The 16,587-nt window shown below is 36.5% G+C and overlaps 1 protein-coding gene across 4 annotated transcripts in view; it reads right to left on the reverse strand.

The window, feature by feature from the left end:
* SCAPER (S-phase cyclin A associated protein in the ER) overlaps positions 1–16,587 on the reverse strand; it is a 600,702-nt gene that overhangs the window by 149,548 nt on the left and 434,567 nt on the right. For all 4 annotated transcript variants that reach the window (XM_037833320.1, XM_037833321.1, XM_037833318.1 and 1 more), the window contains exon 25: positions 3,352–3,475. In XM_037833320.1, coding sequence (XP_037689248.1) covers positions 3,352–3,475 — 124 coding nt within the window. The remainder of the gene's footprint in view (positions 1–3,351; positions 3,476–16,587) is intronic.

The raw sequence follows: 16,587 nt of genomic DNA on the forward strand, positions 1-16,587 counted from the left end.
TTTGGGTTAATTCATAGCTTTAATAACATTATAAAACTTCTCATAGAACTTCTCATAGTTTGTCTATAATATTTATGTATACAATCTTTTCCCTCCTTTATTGTGGGCTTTGAGAGTGAAGAAACTGTCCAACTCACCTCTGTAATCGCAGCATCTGTATAGTGCTTTGCACATAGTAATTGAAATGAAATACAAGAATGCTAAAACAAACTCCAAGTGCCTAGATCTGAAGAGAAAGGTGTTCTAAACCATTTAGGCTGCTAAAGAACCAGGAAGGTTGAAGTGCCTTATAATGAGGTTATAAATTCCATAAGATTGTGAATAATTAGTTTCTTTTATGCTTCTTTCTATTTCTGCTGGAAAATGCCTTAATGAATATTTTCTATACTTATTTAAAGACTACTATCAAATTTGAAGTCCATTTTTCAGTTGCATGTAGATCAAAGCCAGAGTCTGTCTGTTAGCAAGAAAAATGGAAATGCACTCAAGATTTCCAGAAACATAAAAATCGCCATCACCAGCTATCCCACTGGGCAAAAAACAAAACAAAACAAACAAAAACAACCCCCCCCCCAAAAAAAAACCCCATATCTTTCTCTCCCCATTGCTACAAACCCAGTTATAGTAGTATCAGAATTGATAGAGAATAAAAAGCCTAAAAGGAACTGTAAAATCAGGAAATGTCACGTGTAAGGAGAAGGAAAAACGTGTTGGCAAACAAATGTCTCAGGATCCCAGTTCCAAATTGAGGAAAATTCACAGAGCAATTTAAACACAAAATGTGGTGAAATTCATTGGTTGAGAGATTAAAGGCTTTTCTGAGTGTCACAAAACCTTGAGGTCATAAGGAAGGGAATATTATTCAAAGGAAAATGGGGCCTTCAAAGAAGAGGGAGAGGATCAAGCTACTTATTAAGCTCCTGGCACAAGGTAAGCACTTAATAAATGATAGCCATTATGAGTAGCTAAGTCAAACTCAAATGTCCTTCCTTTGTGATGTCCCAGACAGAGCTACCAAACTCTTTCTTCTGTGCTCCCATAACCATCACACCGTTTACTATATGTCATCTATATGTCTGTTCCCACTCCTAAGCAGGGAGCTCCTGGAGGCAGGGTTCATATCCTGTCTTTTTCTGGAATTGGAACATAATAGGCACTAAATCATTAATAAATGAGAGGAAAAAATGAACTGTCTCAAATGATTTCTTTCAATAAGAATAGGCTTTGACCAGGTGAGAGTCAAAAGCCAGGATGGAAGAGCCTAATTATAAGTTTTCTTGCTCACTCCTTCATATTTCAAATGCTGTTCTCTTTCATTAGTTGTTCTGCTCAAAGTACACTAAAGTCTCTTCTTCCATTATCAATATAGAATAACTTTCACAGAGTAAATTTTTCCAGATGATGCAGCAGGTAATGGTGGGAGAGCAGAGGATTTTGCTTTTTGTTTTTCACCTCCAGTTTTGAAATAATGTTAAACTAACAGAAATGTTGCAAAAATAGTATAGAGTTCTCTTCACCCAGTATCCCCCACTGTTAACATCCTACATAACCATGGTACAATTATTGAAACCAGAAAATTAACAGTGAGCCAATAAAATTAACTATTCCACAGACCTTACTTGAATTCCCCAGTTTTCTCACTGTCCTTTTTCTGGTCTAGGATCCCACGTTAAATTTAACTGACATGTCTCTTTAGACTCTTCCAACCTGTGACAGTTCCTCAGTCTTTCCTTGCCTTTCATGACTATGATGAATAACTATTTGGAAAATAGTTATTTTGTAGAATGTCCCTCAATTTGGGTTTGACAGAGGTAAGTTGGACTCTTGGCTCTGTGACCTACTATCTACGTATACAGCCTTAGGCAAGCTAACCTCTCTAGGACTCAAATTTCCCCACTTGTAAAATGAGAATAATAATACTGACTTTATGAGGCTGTTTTGAAAATTAAATGAGATGATATATAATAAAATGCCTGAGAGATAAGGCCAACAACAAACTGTAAGCCTTTTCTCCTCGTTCTGCCTTTCAACCATTTCTGATAGAATTTTTTTGCCAAAATATCTTACTCGTATTTTAATTCCTTTGAAATCATCACATATACTTCAGCCTTCTACTGATGACTCAGGGTCATCCCTATATACAGCCATTGTTGTACTGTGTAAGTGTCTTTCTTTGTCCTCCCTGACTAAAGACGAATTAGTACGCTTGCCTAGAAGAGTCTCACAACCCCCTTTCTGATTTTCAGCTTGTGATGTGCTAGGATTACTTATTCATTCATTCAGTCATTCATTCATCCATCCATCCACCCACCCACTCATTCATTTAATGACTTACTGAATCCATGAAGTGCCAGGATCTTAGACATAGTAATAAGTTACTTTCTGTTCTTGTTGATTTGATTGCTAATAGGGAAATGGATAAGTAAATAGTGAACTAAATAAAATTCAATGTTATTGGTTCTATGAAAGCTTGTAAGTATGGAGATGTCTAGGAGAACATAAGAAAAATACCTAATCTGGACTTGAGGAGAGGGTCTGGTTAGGTATGGTTTCATGAAGAAGGTAATACGCCTGAGTTTAGGTCTGCAGAATGTGTAGAAATTAACCAGATGGAGAGGGAAGAGAGTGGGAGGCATGTAGTTTAGGTAGAGCTATTAGAACTGTGTGCTGAGTAAAAGTAAAAAGGTTCTGAAGAATGACTCTCCTGTGTTGTAAACTTACAGCTTGAGAACAATTTTGCTCCAACACCTCAGGGGCTCAGAAATTTCACCAGGAAACTTCTGGCCACAGGGCTCTGTTCTGGACGCTGAAACTGACAGGCATAAGTCTTTGAATATTATACTGCTCTTAACTCTTTCTACACCTGTGAGTTGAGGTAAAATTTACGGCTACTTTTGACTGCTTGTTTTGATGTTAAAGGTATAGCAGGTTTGTCCCTTTCTAACAGAGGAATTTCACCTTTTTTTCCCCTTAAATCTCAATGGCTATCAAAAACCCTTTTAAAATGATCTTTTTAACTGAACTGGCAATAGAGGTTTTGAGGCTTTCCTAGCTTTCTTTCCTTTCATTACTGCAGCCTTGGAGATTTGGCTTTGGGTCCAACTGATTTCAAAGTCCCAATCTAACCATGTAAATTTTTGTTCTTGGCAAGTATTGCAAGTCTATTATCCATTTAATATTGGAACTTCAGAGAATCAAAGATAAAATTTTCAAAGTATTTAGAGGTTCTTCAATCTTCTTCATTTCTTTTCATCTGGAGAGTAAACAATCCATATTCTTTTAGCTTTTCTCAATTGAGGAAATATTTTTCAATCTATAACTGCTTCTAACTTAGGCAATAACATTACATACCGTCAACTGCTGTATCAGGAGGTCCATTAAGAAGGTAATCTTGTTACTAAACAGAACATCGGTACAGTTTTCTGAGCAGTTATTGCAGGTGAGGTTGTAAACATTGATTGCATTGCAGAGAGACCTAATAGAAAGGAGAAAAACACCATTTATAAAAACTGAAAAGCTGTTCTCCGAACAGTTAAACATACATAAAATGAATGGTATGAAAGCTACAGGCATGGGTTGAAAGACACATACACGCAAAAAAACAAGTCGAGCAATCAGGCAAGAGAAATAAAATTGGAAAGGAAAAAGTAGAACTATCCCTGTTTGCAGGTGACATGATACTATATAGAGAATTCTCAAAAAGTCTATACAAAGTTACTCAAGCTAATAAATAAATTCAGCAAAGCAATGGGGTACAAGATTAGTGACAAAAACAAAACAAAACAGCGGTGCTTCAATACATCAGCAATGAACAATCTGAAAAAGGAAATCAAGAAAACAATTCCATTTACAATAGCATCTAAAAGAATAAAATACCTAGGAATAAATTTAACCAAAGAGTAAAAGATTTGTACTATAGAGAACTATAAAACATTGCTGAAAGAAATTAAAGATGACCTAAATAAATAGAAAGACATCCCTTGTTTGCAGATTGGAAGACTTAATACTGTTAAGATGTCAGTACTGCCAAAGTGATCTACAAATTCAATGAAATCCATATCAAAATTCTAGCAGCCATTTTTGCATAAATGGGAAAAACTGATCCTCAAATTCATATGGAATTGCAAGGGGCCCTGAATAGCCAAAACGATCTTGAAAAAAGATCAAAGCTGGAGAACTCAGACTTCTGATTTCAAACTTAGTACAAAGCTACCATAATTAAAACAGTGCAGGACTGGCATAAGGATAGACGTATAGAACAATGGAATAGAACTGACAGTCCAAAGATAAATTCATACATAAATGGCCAGTTGACTTTTCTCAAGGGTATCAAGCCCATTCAATGGGGAAAGAAAAGTCTCTTTAACAAATGGTATTGAAACAGCTGGAAATTCACATGCAAAAAAATGTTTGTGGACCCCTATCTCTCACCATACACAAAAATTAATTCAAAATGGACCAAAGATCTAAGTTTAAGAGTTAACACTATGAAACTCTTACAAGAAAACATAGGGGAATATCTTCAGGACTTTGTATTAGATTTTACACCAAAAGCACAAGCAAAAAAAGAAAAAATACATAAAATGGACTTCATCAAAATTATCAACTTTTGTGCACCAAAGAAAATTATCAAGAAAGTGAAAAGACAACCTACAGAATGACAGAAACTATTTGGAAACCATATACCTGATAAGGGTCTAATATCTACAATAGATAAAGAACTCCTATAACTCAACAACAAAGACAAATGACCCAAATAAAAACTGGGAAAAGGATTTGAATAGACATTTCTCCAAAGAAGATATTCAAAAGGCCAATAGGTGTATGAAAAGATGCGCATCATTAGCCATTAGAGAAATGCAAATTAAAACTACAATGAGATACAATTTCACACCCACTAGGATGGTTATTATTTAAAAAGTGGAAAATATCAAGTGTTGGCAAGGATGTGGAGAAATAAGAACCCTCATACATTCTAGGTGAGAATGTAAAATGGTGCAGCCACTGTGGAAGACACAGAATTAATATATGACCTGGCAATTCCACTCCTGGGTATATACTCCAAAGAACTGAAAGCAAGGACTCAGATATTTACTCACCAATGTTCATCACGGAATTATTCACAAAAGTCAAAAGTTGGAAGCAACCCAAGTGTTCACAACAGATTGATAAAGAAAATGTGGTATATCCATAGAATGGAATATTATACAGCTGTAAAAACAAGTGGTCCATGCTACAACATGGATGAACGTGGAACACATCATGTTGCGTGAAATAAGCTAGACATAGAAGGACAAATATTGTATGATTTCTCTTATATGAAATACTTAGAAGAGCCAAATTCATAGAGACAGAAAACAGAATAGTGGTTACCAGGGGTGGGGGGAGGAAGAATGGGGAGTTATTGCTCAATGAATATGAGTTTTGGTTTGGGATGCTGAAAACAGCGTAGAAATAGATAGTATTGTTCAATGTACTTAATGTCAAAAAACTGTCCACTTAAAATGATTTTTATATTATGTATATTTTACCACAACCAAAAACAAACTACGAAAAACAAGCCAAATACTATTAAGTACAAGGCCCATCAACTAGATATAAAAGCTTATACTTTTCATCCAAAAGCCTGGTGTTCATCAATACCTAAAAGTGATCTCTGATTAATTTCAATTAGTTGCACCAATAGACAATGGAAACATATTTATCAGATTATCTGATAATCTCCGAATAATCTAACATTCAGTATCATCACCCAGAAACTCTGGCATCTAGAATTTTTCAAATAATACCCAGAAAAAAGTTTCTGTCAAAAATCCTGTTGCCAAAGGAGAGGCTAAAGCTGCTTATAATTGTGCCCAAGAGTCTCCCCCTGAGTGCCTCTTTGTTGCTCAGATGTGTCCCTGCCTCTCTAACTAAGCCACCTTGGCAGGTGATCTCACTGCCCTCTCCCTTACGTGGGACCTGACTCCCAGGGGTGTAAATCTCCCCCCATCCTCCGCCCCCGGCAATGCAGGATATGATTCCTGGGGATGAATCTGGAACCAGCATCGTGGGATTAATAACATCTTATTGACCAAAAGGGGGTGCAAAATGAAACAAAATAAAGCTTCAGTGGCTGAGAGATTTCAAATGGAGTCAAGAGATCACTCTGGTGAACATTCTTATGCACTATATAGATAACCCTTTTTAGGTTTTAATGTATCGGAATAGCTAGAAGTAAATACCTCAAACTACCAAACTCCAACCTTGACTCTTGAAGACGATTGTATAACAATGTAGATTACAAGGGGTGACAGTGTGATTGTGAAAACCTTGTGGATTGCACTCCCTTTATCCAGTGTATGGATGGATGAGTAGGAAAATGGGGACAAAAACTAAATGAAAAATAGGGTGGGATGGGGGGGATGATTTGGGTGTTCTTCTTTACTTTTATTTTTTATTCTTATTCTGATTCTTTCTGGTGTAAGGAAAATGTTCAAAAATGGATTGGGATGATGAATGCACAACTATATGATGGTACTGTGAACAGTTGATTGTACACCATGGATGACTGTATGGTATGTGAATATATCTCAATAAAACTGAATTTAAAAAAAACATATAAAAAAAAATCCTTTTGCCAGATCTCCTGCTGCAGAATAAGGGTAGACAATGAAAGAAGGGAGAGCTCATGAGGAAAAGCTGGATGTTTTCTCTGGGAGACAAGAACTGTGGATATCTGGGGAGTCAACCCCATACCTGCCTGGAGGCTGTGTGGATATGGACCCAGAGCACCTGAGCAAATGATGACATCTTTCCTAGAGGATACAAACTGGGCTTTGCAGGCCCAGACAATCTACTAAATTGATCAAAGAAGTGTTTTTCTCTAAGGGATAAAAAGAATGATATGCCATTGTTCAATGAAATTTTTGGAGCAACACGTTCAGAGGGCACACCTTGGATGCTTTGAAGACCATGACTAAAACCTGCATTGCCTGAGTAATCAGTGTTGATTCTGGCCTGTCTGATTAAATTGTCTGCTTAAGTACTATTATAAGTGCTTTGATTCAGTCTCCTACAACCAATCCTCTAGGACAGTAGTTCTTAAAATGTGATGTGTGGACAAGCAGCATCAGCATCCTCTGGGGAACTGTGAGAAACAGAAATTCTCAGACTCCACCCCAGACCAATTTAATTAGAAACTCTGGGGATAGGGCCCAGCAATCCATGTTTTAAAAAGCTCTGCAGGTAATTCTGATAAATGTTCAAGTTAGAAAACCACTTCTTTAGGATAGGGGTCCTAGATCTTCACTGAGCATTAGAATCACCTGTACATCTTTTAAAAAATATATTTGCCTGAGTTCCTCTCCTGACAGTGCTAGCTGGGAAATGAGGTGGCTCCAGATATCAGCATGTTTCAAAAGCTCTATGTGCAGCCAGTGTTGAGAACCATAGATCTAAGAACCACCATGTGAGTTCAAATATCTAATGCCCATAATATTCCAGGCACTGTGTTAAGTGGGTAAGACAGACAAGCTCTGTCCTCATGGAGCTGATGCTCTAGTGGGAGAGAGATGGTGAAGAGAGCCTCTATTGTACTTGTAATCATCTGTTTGTCTGACAGTTATACCATGCTTCATATAATTAATAGATTTCTATAAACTGGAAACAGAGTATATGGGTTAGGTGTATACACACTGGAATAAGATATACTTGGGTTAGAATCCCACTTCTGCCACTTAAGATTTCAGTAAGTTATTAATTTAACATCTTAGCACCAATTTTCTCACCTATAAACCTGAGATGATAATACCTAAGTTTCATATGGTTGCAATAAGAATTAAATGAGATAATAGAATGTAAACTACTTGGGACAGTACCTGGCACATAATTAATTACTTAAATGGTAGACCTTATTAAGGTTATTAATGTTATAATTCTTGTTATGAATAAGGCACAAATGAAATGTTAATATATTGAATTAAATTAGAGCTTGCTATGGAAGCTTTTATTTCTTAACTTTTTAACTTGCTTCTTAACTTTTTTCATGGTATACTGGAATACATGGCACAAATGATGAAGTGACTCTGTCAGCTGGAGAAGCCAGGAAGAGACCTCATCCAGTCTCCCTGAGGACTGAACAGAGAAACCCTGGTCCAAAAATAATGCATTTGTAACACATTGGTTCTATTTAGAAACCCTTCACAAATGTAATCAGCACCATTTCATTTATTGATAGTAATCATTTTTGATTGTAAAAATAATTTTTAAAATAACTGTAAAAAATTTAAGAAAGAGAAGCACAAAGAAGAGAACAATTTGGTATTTGTATCTCCAGTCTTTTTTTCTATTCTTATAAATACGTATTTTTTAAACAAACATATAGCGAATGTTTCTCGACATTTAATAGTCTTGTGCAACATTGGTCTTCAGTTTAAAGAAAAAAGAGGCAGAACACTTTCTTCAAACAAAATTACTCCGAAGCTTAAACCACAGAACAGATAAAATCAGAGATGTACTGGCAGAAGCTGAAGTGGAGGACTCAGGGATCTACTGTGCCTCCCTCCTTTCAAAGAACCTTGAAGGTTCCTCAGAGGCCTGAGGGTGAGTTACTGTGGAGTTCAGTGAAAACTACTGTGCTACAATATAATTAAAATTTAACTTGGTAGTTTTTTGAATAGGTGATGATGACTATAATACAACATGCAGAACAAAACGATCTATAGTGAAAAACGACTCCCTCTTACCTGTAACCCCTAGCCACTCAATTCCCTGCCTTAGGAGCAATCATGGTTACTAGTTTAGGTACCCTTCCAGAGACGGTCTATGCATATGCAAGTGGTTTTTTTTTTTTTTTCCCTTTCCTTCTTTTCTACACAGAGTATTATAAAAGATTTGGAGATTGAAAATGAGTCAAAGCCACCTTACTGTGTGGCTCTTGGCTACTGCTGCTACTAAGCAAAGTTTGGAAATATGAGGCTTTCCTGCAGGAGCATTCCAGGGTCCACTTTCCAGTTTCCTTGAGTCAAGAAGCACTAGGGTGAGTTGTGCTCCTTGATTTGATTTCCTAATCTTTGGATTGCAGCTTCAGTTACCCATTCTGCGGTTTCCTATGCGAAAGACAACTGTTCGTTTGGCATTAGCTTGCTTCCTTTCTAACTCATGTTGTCCTCAGAGGGGATGCTGCCAATGGATGTTGGCTATTGTTTTTGGAGTCAATCCAGAGGTCTGCAACCTGCTCCTTCAACTCTACCAACAATTTTGTGAGCATCTAATATCTTATTCTAAAGGTATTTTCTGCTTAAAATACTTAAAACTGAAAAAGACTGCATGATTTTTGAAGGCTGCATAATGTCCCATCCTATGGATATGAAAATTTTTTTCAGTCAGTCTTTTACTATAATTGTTTCTAATTTTCAATGTTATAAATGATGCTGTTGTAACAGTTAGGGTTCTTAGTTGCAAGGCACAGGAAAAAACCACGGTTGATTTAAGCAAAAAGAGAACTAACTGAAAGGCGACTGGATATATCACAGAATTGGGGAAATCCAGGTGTACAAGTTATACTGCCAGGACCAACACCCAAATTACACTATAACTGGTCTGCTGGGAAAAAAAAAAAAAAAAAAAAGACCACTAGGCACCATATGCCACAGCTTGAACCTTGACATTGTGGCTTTGGACACTAGATGCAGCTGCCACCAACTGTCACCTGGTAGTTTGGGATGTCCCCACTTCTTTAATTCATTAGCTTCAGTGTCAAAGTCTCGAGGGATATGTTGTATTGTGAAATCTAGGTCACAGGCACACCTGCATCCCAGACACAGTGAAGACTAGAAAACCAAATACCTGGTATTCTCAGGTTCTACAGTGGGTTGGGGAACTCCTCAAATGTAGGATGGTGGTTGAGATATTGGGCAGCTCAACAACATGCAGCTCATACTTGTAACAGCTGTGCTGAACAAATCATTCTGTACAACTCTGCCTGCTTCCTCAGGATAAATTTCCAGTAAAGATAATTAGGATCAAAGGATACACACATTTTTAAGTTTATAATATAAGTTGCTAAATTTGAATTGCCCTCCAGAAAATTTTTTTTTTTAAAAATTCATATTTTTGGTAATTTTTACCAACACTGGATAATCTTATTTTAAAAATCTTGACCAATTTGAAAGCTGAAAATGGTAGTTTTAAAGGCTGCATTTCTTTTCCTTTATTACTAGTGTGATTAAAGACTTTTTCATGTGTTTATTGATCATATGTAACCCATTTTTCTACTTTTTAATTATGTTTTTTTTAATTGAAGTAAAATTCACATAAAATTAACCATTTTAAACTAAGCAATTCAGTAGTATTTAGTACATTCACAGTGTTGTGCAACCACCACCTCTAACTAGTTCTGAAATATTTTTAATACCCCAAATTATACCCTGCACACATTTAGTAGTTTCTCCGTATTCCCCCTCCCCTTCCAGCCCCTGGCAACCACCAACCTGCATTCTGTCTCTATGGATTTACCTATTCTGGATATTTCACATAAATGCAATAATTTTGTGTTTGGTTTCTTTCACTTAACTCAATGTTGTAAAGAGTCATCCATGTTGTAGCATGTATCAGTACTTCATTCTTTTTTGTGGCTGAATAATAATGCATTTTATTTATATACCACAACTTAACCATCATCTGTTGATGAACAATTAAGCTATTTCCATTTTTTAGCTATTGTGAATAATGCTGTTATGACCATTCCTATACATGGATTTGTTTGAGTACCAGTTGTCAGTTCTTTCAGGTATATATTTAGAAGTGGAATTGCTGAGTCACATGGTAATTCTATGATTAACTTTCTGAGGAACTGCCCAAATTTTTTACAACAGCCGAACCATTTTATATTCCTACCAACAATGTACAAGGATTCCAATTCTCCACATCCTTACCAATACTTTCTTTCTTTCTTAAAAAATTATTATTATAGTCATCCTAGTGAGTATGAAGTGGTATTTCATGGTTTTGATTTGCATTTCCCTGATGATATTGATGTTGAGCATCTTTTCATGTTTTGTTGGCCATATGTGTATCTTCTTTGGAGAAATGTCTATTCAAGTTCTTTGTCCCTTTTTAAATCAGTTTGTTTCTCTTTTTGTTATTGATTTGTAAGAGTTCTTTATATATTTTACATGCAATTTCCTTATATATGTTATTTGCAAATACTTTCTCCCATTCTGTGCATTATCTTTCTACTTTTTGATGGTGTCCTTTGAAACATATTTTTAATTTTCAAGTCTAGTTTATCTATTTTTTCTTTTCTTGCTCATGTTCTTGGTGTCATATATAAGAATCCTTTGCTAAATCAGAGGTCATGAAATTTACCCCCATGTTTTCTTTTAAGAGTTTTATGGTTTTTCACTCTTATTTTTAGGTCACCAATCCACTTTGAGTTAATTTGTCTATATGGTGTGAGGTGGGGACCAACTTCATTCTTTTACGTGGCTTATCCAATTGTCCAAGCGCAATTTGTGGAAGAGACTATTCTTTCCCATTGAATGGTCTTGGCACCCCTGTTGAAAACTAACTGGCCACAGATATATAGATTTTACTTTCATGGGAGGTTTACATCTTTTTCTTAATATTTATAAGGATTTGCTTAGATTATAAATATAATAAAGGGTTAATAAATGTTGCAAATATTTTTTCTGGTTTACTTTCTGCCTTTTGCCTTATGTTATTTTTAAGGTATTTTTTTTATTGAAGTTAAACACTTATGTAGTCTAACAATTTTTTTGTGGCTTTCTTTTCCTTTTTCTTTATTTTCTTTTATGCTTAAACAGTTTGCCTCACTATGAGATGACATAATTATTAATTTGCATCACCTTCTAGCCATTTCTATTTGTTTTTTTTCCTTGAATTATCACTGTGAGAGTTTTATGGTTTTATATTTCATTATCAATTCATTTAAAATTTATTTTGGAATGTGCAATGAGGAAGGAGTCTAAATTTATCCCCCGCCCCCAAAGAGATTATTGAATAATCCATCCTTTCTCCAGTGATTTGAAATGCTACATTTGTAACTATATGCAGGATATATTCCCTGGTTTCATAGTCTAATTGATAACTCTGTCTTGCTTTGTGACAGTATCACATTCTTTCATTTATTGTTGCTTTATACGTTTTTATGTATAAAATTGTAGTGCTCTGAAGGCTTGAAAAATATATTTAGGAGTATAACATTAAAAATGATGTGTGTGGAACCTTATAACTTCTATAATCTTATTTCCCCTTTGGTCTTGATCTACTATTCTGATCTATATTTTCTATGGTCTTGAATTGGGTTTCTGTTTTTCCTTTTTCTTTAATATAATTCCTATAACTTGTCTCAAATCTTTTGTGGACTATCATGAGGTATGGATAAAAATGTGAATAAAAAAGCAAACACCTAATGCCCTCTGTGTTTTACATTAAAGAAAACTCATTTACTGTTGAAGTGTGGAATGTGCACCTATATGTCCTTATACTCACAAAACTCTCTCACAAGAAACTTTCACAAAGAAACCACTTTCTGATGAGAAAACAAAAAGAAGAGGAAACCAAAAATCTCAGGGTCAGGAAAAACTTGTCCACTCAGTAAAACTGTTTGAAAGACAACCTCTATTTGAAGAGCACCTGTCTTAGAAAGATCACTTCTTTGAACTCAGCCTGGGTGGTCTGCCCAAGCAACTTCCCTGTAATTTAAAACCCAAATGACTGGAAGCACTTTTTAACATCAAACAGAAAGCCCCAGATTTCAAAAGTATCTTCTGAGAAAACATTAAAATCTCACTGTCTATTCTGTCAAAAGCACAGCACTGTAGTTGGGTTTAAGATAAAGGCTTTCTGTCCCAATCATGAGTCTCTGAGTGAATCTTGTGTCAGGAAGTCTTTCACTGAAAATGTTTCCTCTGAAAAAACAGAGGACAGAAACAACATCAGAAAACCAGGTCTTTTGGCAATAAGTACAGGAATATCTTACATGCAAAGACAATAATAAAATCCAAGCATAGTACATGCCTAAGATATCATGAAATAATTAAATAGAAAAGCCCCAGGTGGTTGCAGTCGGGGAGGGTTTGATAATTTAACTTAGAAAATACATAATTTATATCCTTATAAATTTGCAGTTTGCAGTGTTTAAAGCTTTAAAAACAACACTACTCACCAAAATTCACTGTCTTATACCAGTATCAAGAGAGAAGCCATTTTAAAACAGCCACCATGGGCAATTTTGCGAAATGTGAGTGGGGAAGAGTGAATGATCTTAAGTTCCTGCAGAGCAAAACTCTGTACTAAGGAGAGGCAATAAATACTACAGTTAAAGAAATATAGTTGCAAAGAGAAACTCAAACTTTTCAGCAATTACTGTTTCAGTTCTCATGTAATAAAGGGATTGGCCTGATAAGGAAAAATGTAGAAAAGGGAAAGATTTTCATAAAATAGAGAGGATGATTTGCAAATGATGTAGAATTAGTTTGTGGAAAGATTATCTAGACTGAATCATAATGTTCAGTTCTCAAATTTTGCCAATTTCTCAGGAAAGGGGAAATTGAATGCTAAAACAAAAGCCCCAACAAATATTATAATTTACAAATGCCTTGCTTTGCACTAAGCATTTAATAAATGGTATATAGTCGAAATGCATTAAGTAATTTTCAAATTATGCTTTGCCTAAACCAAAATAACTTCTTTATATTTATTAAAAAGAATTCTCTGAAACTTGGGACATCCAAACATAGTTAGAATTCTAAAGTCCTAAATGGATTCCCCAAGTGAATGGTACCCTCAAAGAATGGAGCCTGTGATCTAGGCCTGGCTCTGCAGTGGTGGCCCACTGGAAAGCTGTATGTGCTAACAACAGAGACATATGTCAAACCACTTAGAACTATTTTCTATTACATAACTGGAGTGTTTCTTCTTGACAAGGTCCTTGCCTGACTCATCCTTTTTGGAGTCATCACAGTGGGCAGCATAGAAGGTAGATGTCCAATGAAGGGACACCTGTCTTCCTTGTTTCAAGCAGAATATGTAAGAATGTGCAACTGTGGAATATTTTAATATATCAAATAACCATATCTCCACTATTCTACTTTTTTAACACTCATTTGATCATGAACATTTATTCCCAGTATTGTAGGCTTATTCTTAGTACCAAAGAAATGTTTTAGTTTTCATAGCCATCAAGACTAACTTGAAGAAATTTATAAAGTATTTGAAAGTTTTGAAGTTAGTTTAGAAAGCAAAAAAATTATTTTAGAATTTTGAGAATTAAATTGTGGTGAAATTGTGTTAAGAATTATGATGGAAAATAAAAATACTTAAAACAGCTACTACAGGCTTTGATCTAAGATGGCAGCATAGAGAGGGGTGGAAGCTAAGTAGTCCCCCTGGAACAACTGAAAAAAACCAGAAACAACTAGTAAATAATCCAGGATAACTGCAGGGGGACGGACGTGACCATCCACTCATCATACACCAACCTGAATTGGGAGGAATGCCTGAGATCACAGCATAAAATCTGCAAGTAAGAACTGCAGATACAAATTGGGAGACCCCTCCTACACAGCCCGAGTTACAAAGCCTCATGGTACCAGAGAGAAGCTTTCTCCCAGCAAGCGAATACAGCTCAGCTGAGCTCCAACTGGGGTTTTAATTAGCGAATGTGAACTGCTCACTATGAGGTACAAATCCCCAACAAGTAGATAGAGGCTTTGGGTGATGACTAACCTTGGAAAGCCGGAGGGTCGCCTTGGACTAGCTCTGTTCCTTTTTCGACTCAGTGGAGAAAGCCTCGGCCATTTTCAGTTACCAGTTCTGTGACCCAGACAAGGGTGTGGCACAGGCAGAGAGAGACCATTGAAATGCTAATGACCTCCTCATAGGGCATCTATCTTCTCTAAGAGGAAAGGGGTGGGGTGTAGCTCTACTACCTGCCTTTCATTCAGAACTTACACCAGTCAAGAATTAAAGGCTAATCTTTGCATCAGGCAGACAGCGCCCCTGCACAGCCCGGCGGCCCGGGGCTTCCCTTGAGGGACGACATGCACTAGTGAAGTAGCACAGCCTTCCCTCAGTAGAGGTCCTGGAAGATCACAGCTGAGAAGGGGGGCCCACTCGGAAAACCCAGGGATGCTATGTCAATGCCAGTGGTTTGTGGGTCTGCGAAAGAGAAAATCTGGGGCAAAACTGAAATGAAGGCTTAGACTCTTGCAACACCTTGAATCTCTGGGAACACCTGGGAGGTCTAAATATTAAAGCGGCCCTGCCACCCTGACCACCCAGACACACACACCACATTCAGGGCGGACGGCTCCAACAACAAACCCAAACTGAGTTCACCAACTGAACCCCACAAAAATCATTTCCCCACACACCACAGAGACAGAGTTGGGGAGAACTGACTTGAGGGGTATAGGTGACCCGCAGACACCATCTGCTGGTTACTTGGAGAAAGTGTATGCAACCAACTTGCATTTCTGAAAAATTAGTTTGGTGTTTTGTTTTTTTTTTACAACTTGAAAGAACCATATCAAGCAAAGCAAATGCCAAGAGGGCAAAAACAACAGAAAATCTTAATGCATATGATAAAACCATACGATATGGAGAACCCGATCCCAAACACCCAAATCAAAATATCAGAAGAGACACAGTACTTGGCACAATTAATCAAACAATCACAACCGAGGAACGAAAACACTGCACAGGATATAAAAGATAGAAGAAGACCATGGAACAGGATAAAAGGGACATAAAGAAGACCCTAGAAGAGCATAAAGAAGAAATTGCAAGATTAAATAAAAAAATAGAAGATCTTATGAAAATAAAAGAAATTGTTGGCCAAATTAAAAAGACTCTGGATACTCATAATACAAGATTAGAGGAAGCTGAACAACGACTCAGTGTCCTAGAGGTCCACAGAACAGGAAATCAAAGAACAAAAGAAAGAATGGAGAAAAAAATTGAAAAAATCGAAAAGGATCGCAGAGATACAACAGATAAAATAAAACGTCCAAATTTAAGACTCATTGGTGTCCCAGAAGGGGAAGAGAAGGGTAAAGGTCTAGAAAGAGTATTCAAAGAAATTGTTAGGGAAAACTTCCCAAACCTTCTACACAATATAAATGCACAAAGCATAAATGCCCAGCAAACTCCAAATAGAATAAATCCAAATAAACCCACTCCAAGACATATTCTGATCAGACTCTCAAATACTGAAGAGAAGGAACAAGTTCTGAAAGCAGCAAGAGAAAAGCAATTCACCACATACAAAGGAAACAACATAAGACCAAGTTGTGACTACTCAGTGGCCACCATGGAGGCGAGAAGGCAGTGGCATGACTTATATAAAACTCTGAGAGAGAAAAATTTCCAACCAAGAATACTTTATCCAGCAAAACTCTCCTTCAGATTTGAGGGAGAGCTTAAATTTTTCACAGACAAACAAATGCTGAGAGACTTTGCCAATAAAAGACCTGACCTACTTTAGATACTAAAGGAGCCCTACTGACAGAGAAACAAAGAAAGGAGAAAGAGATACAGAGAATTTTAACAAACATATATAGAACCTTACATCCCAAATCA

The sequence above is a fragment of the Choloepus didactylus genome, chromosome 4 (genome assembly GCF_015220235.1).
Source record: "Choloepus didactylus isolate mChoDid1 chromosome 4, mChoDid1.pri, whole genome shotgun sequence".
NCBI lineage: Eukaryota > Metazoa > Chordata > Mammalia > Pilosa > Megalonychidae > Choloepus > Choloepus didactylus.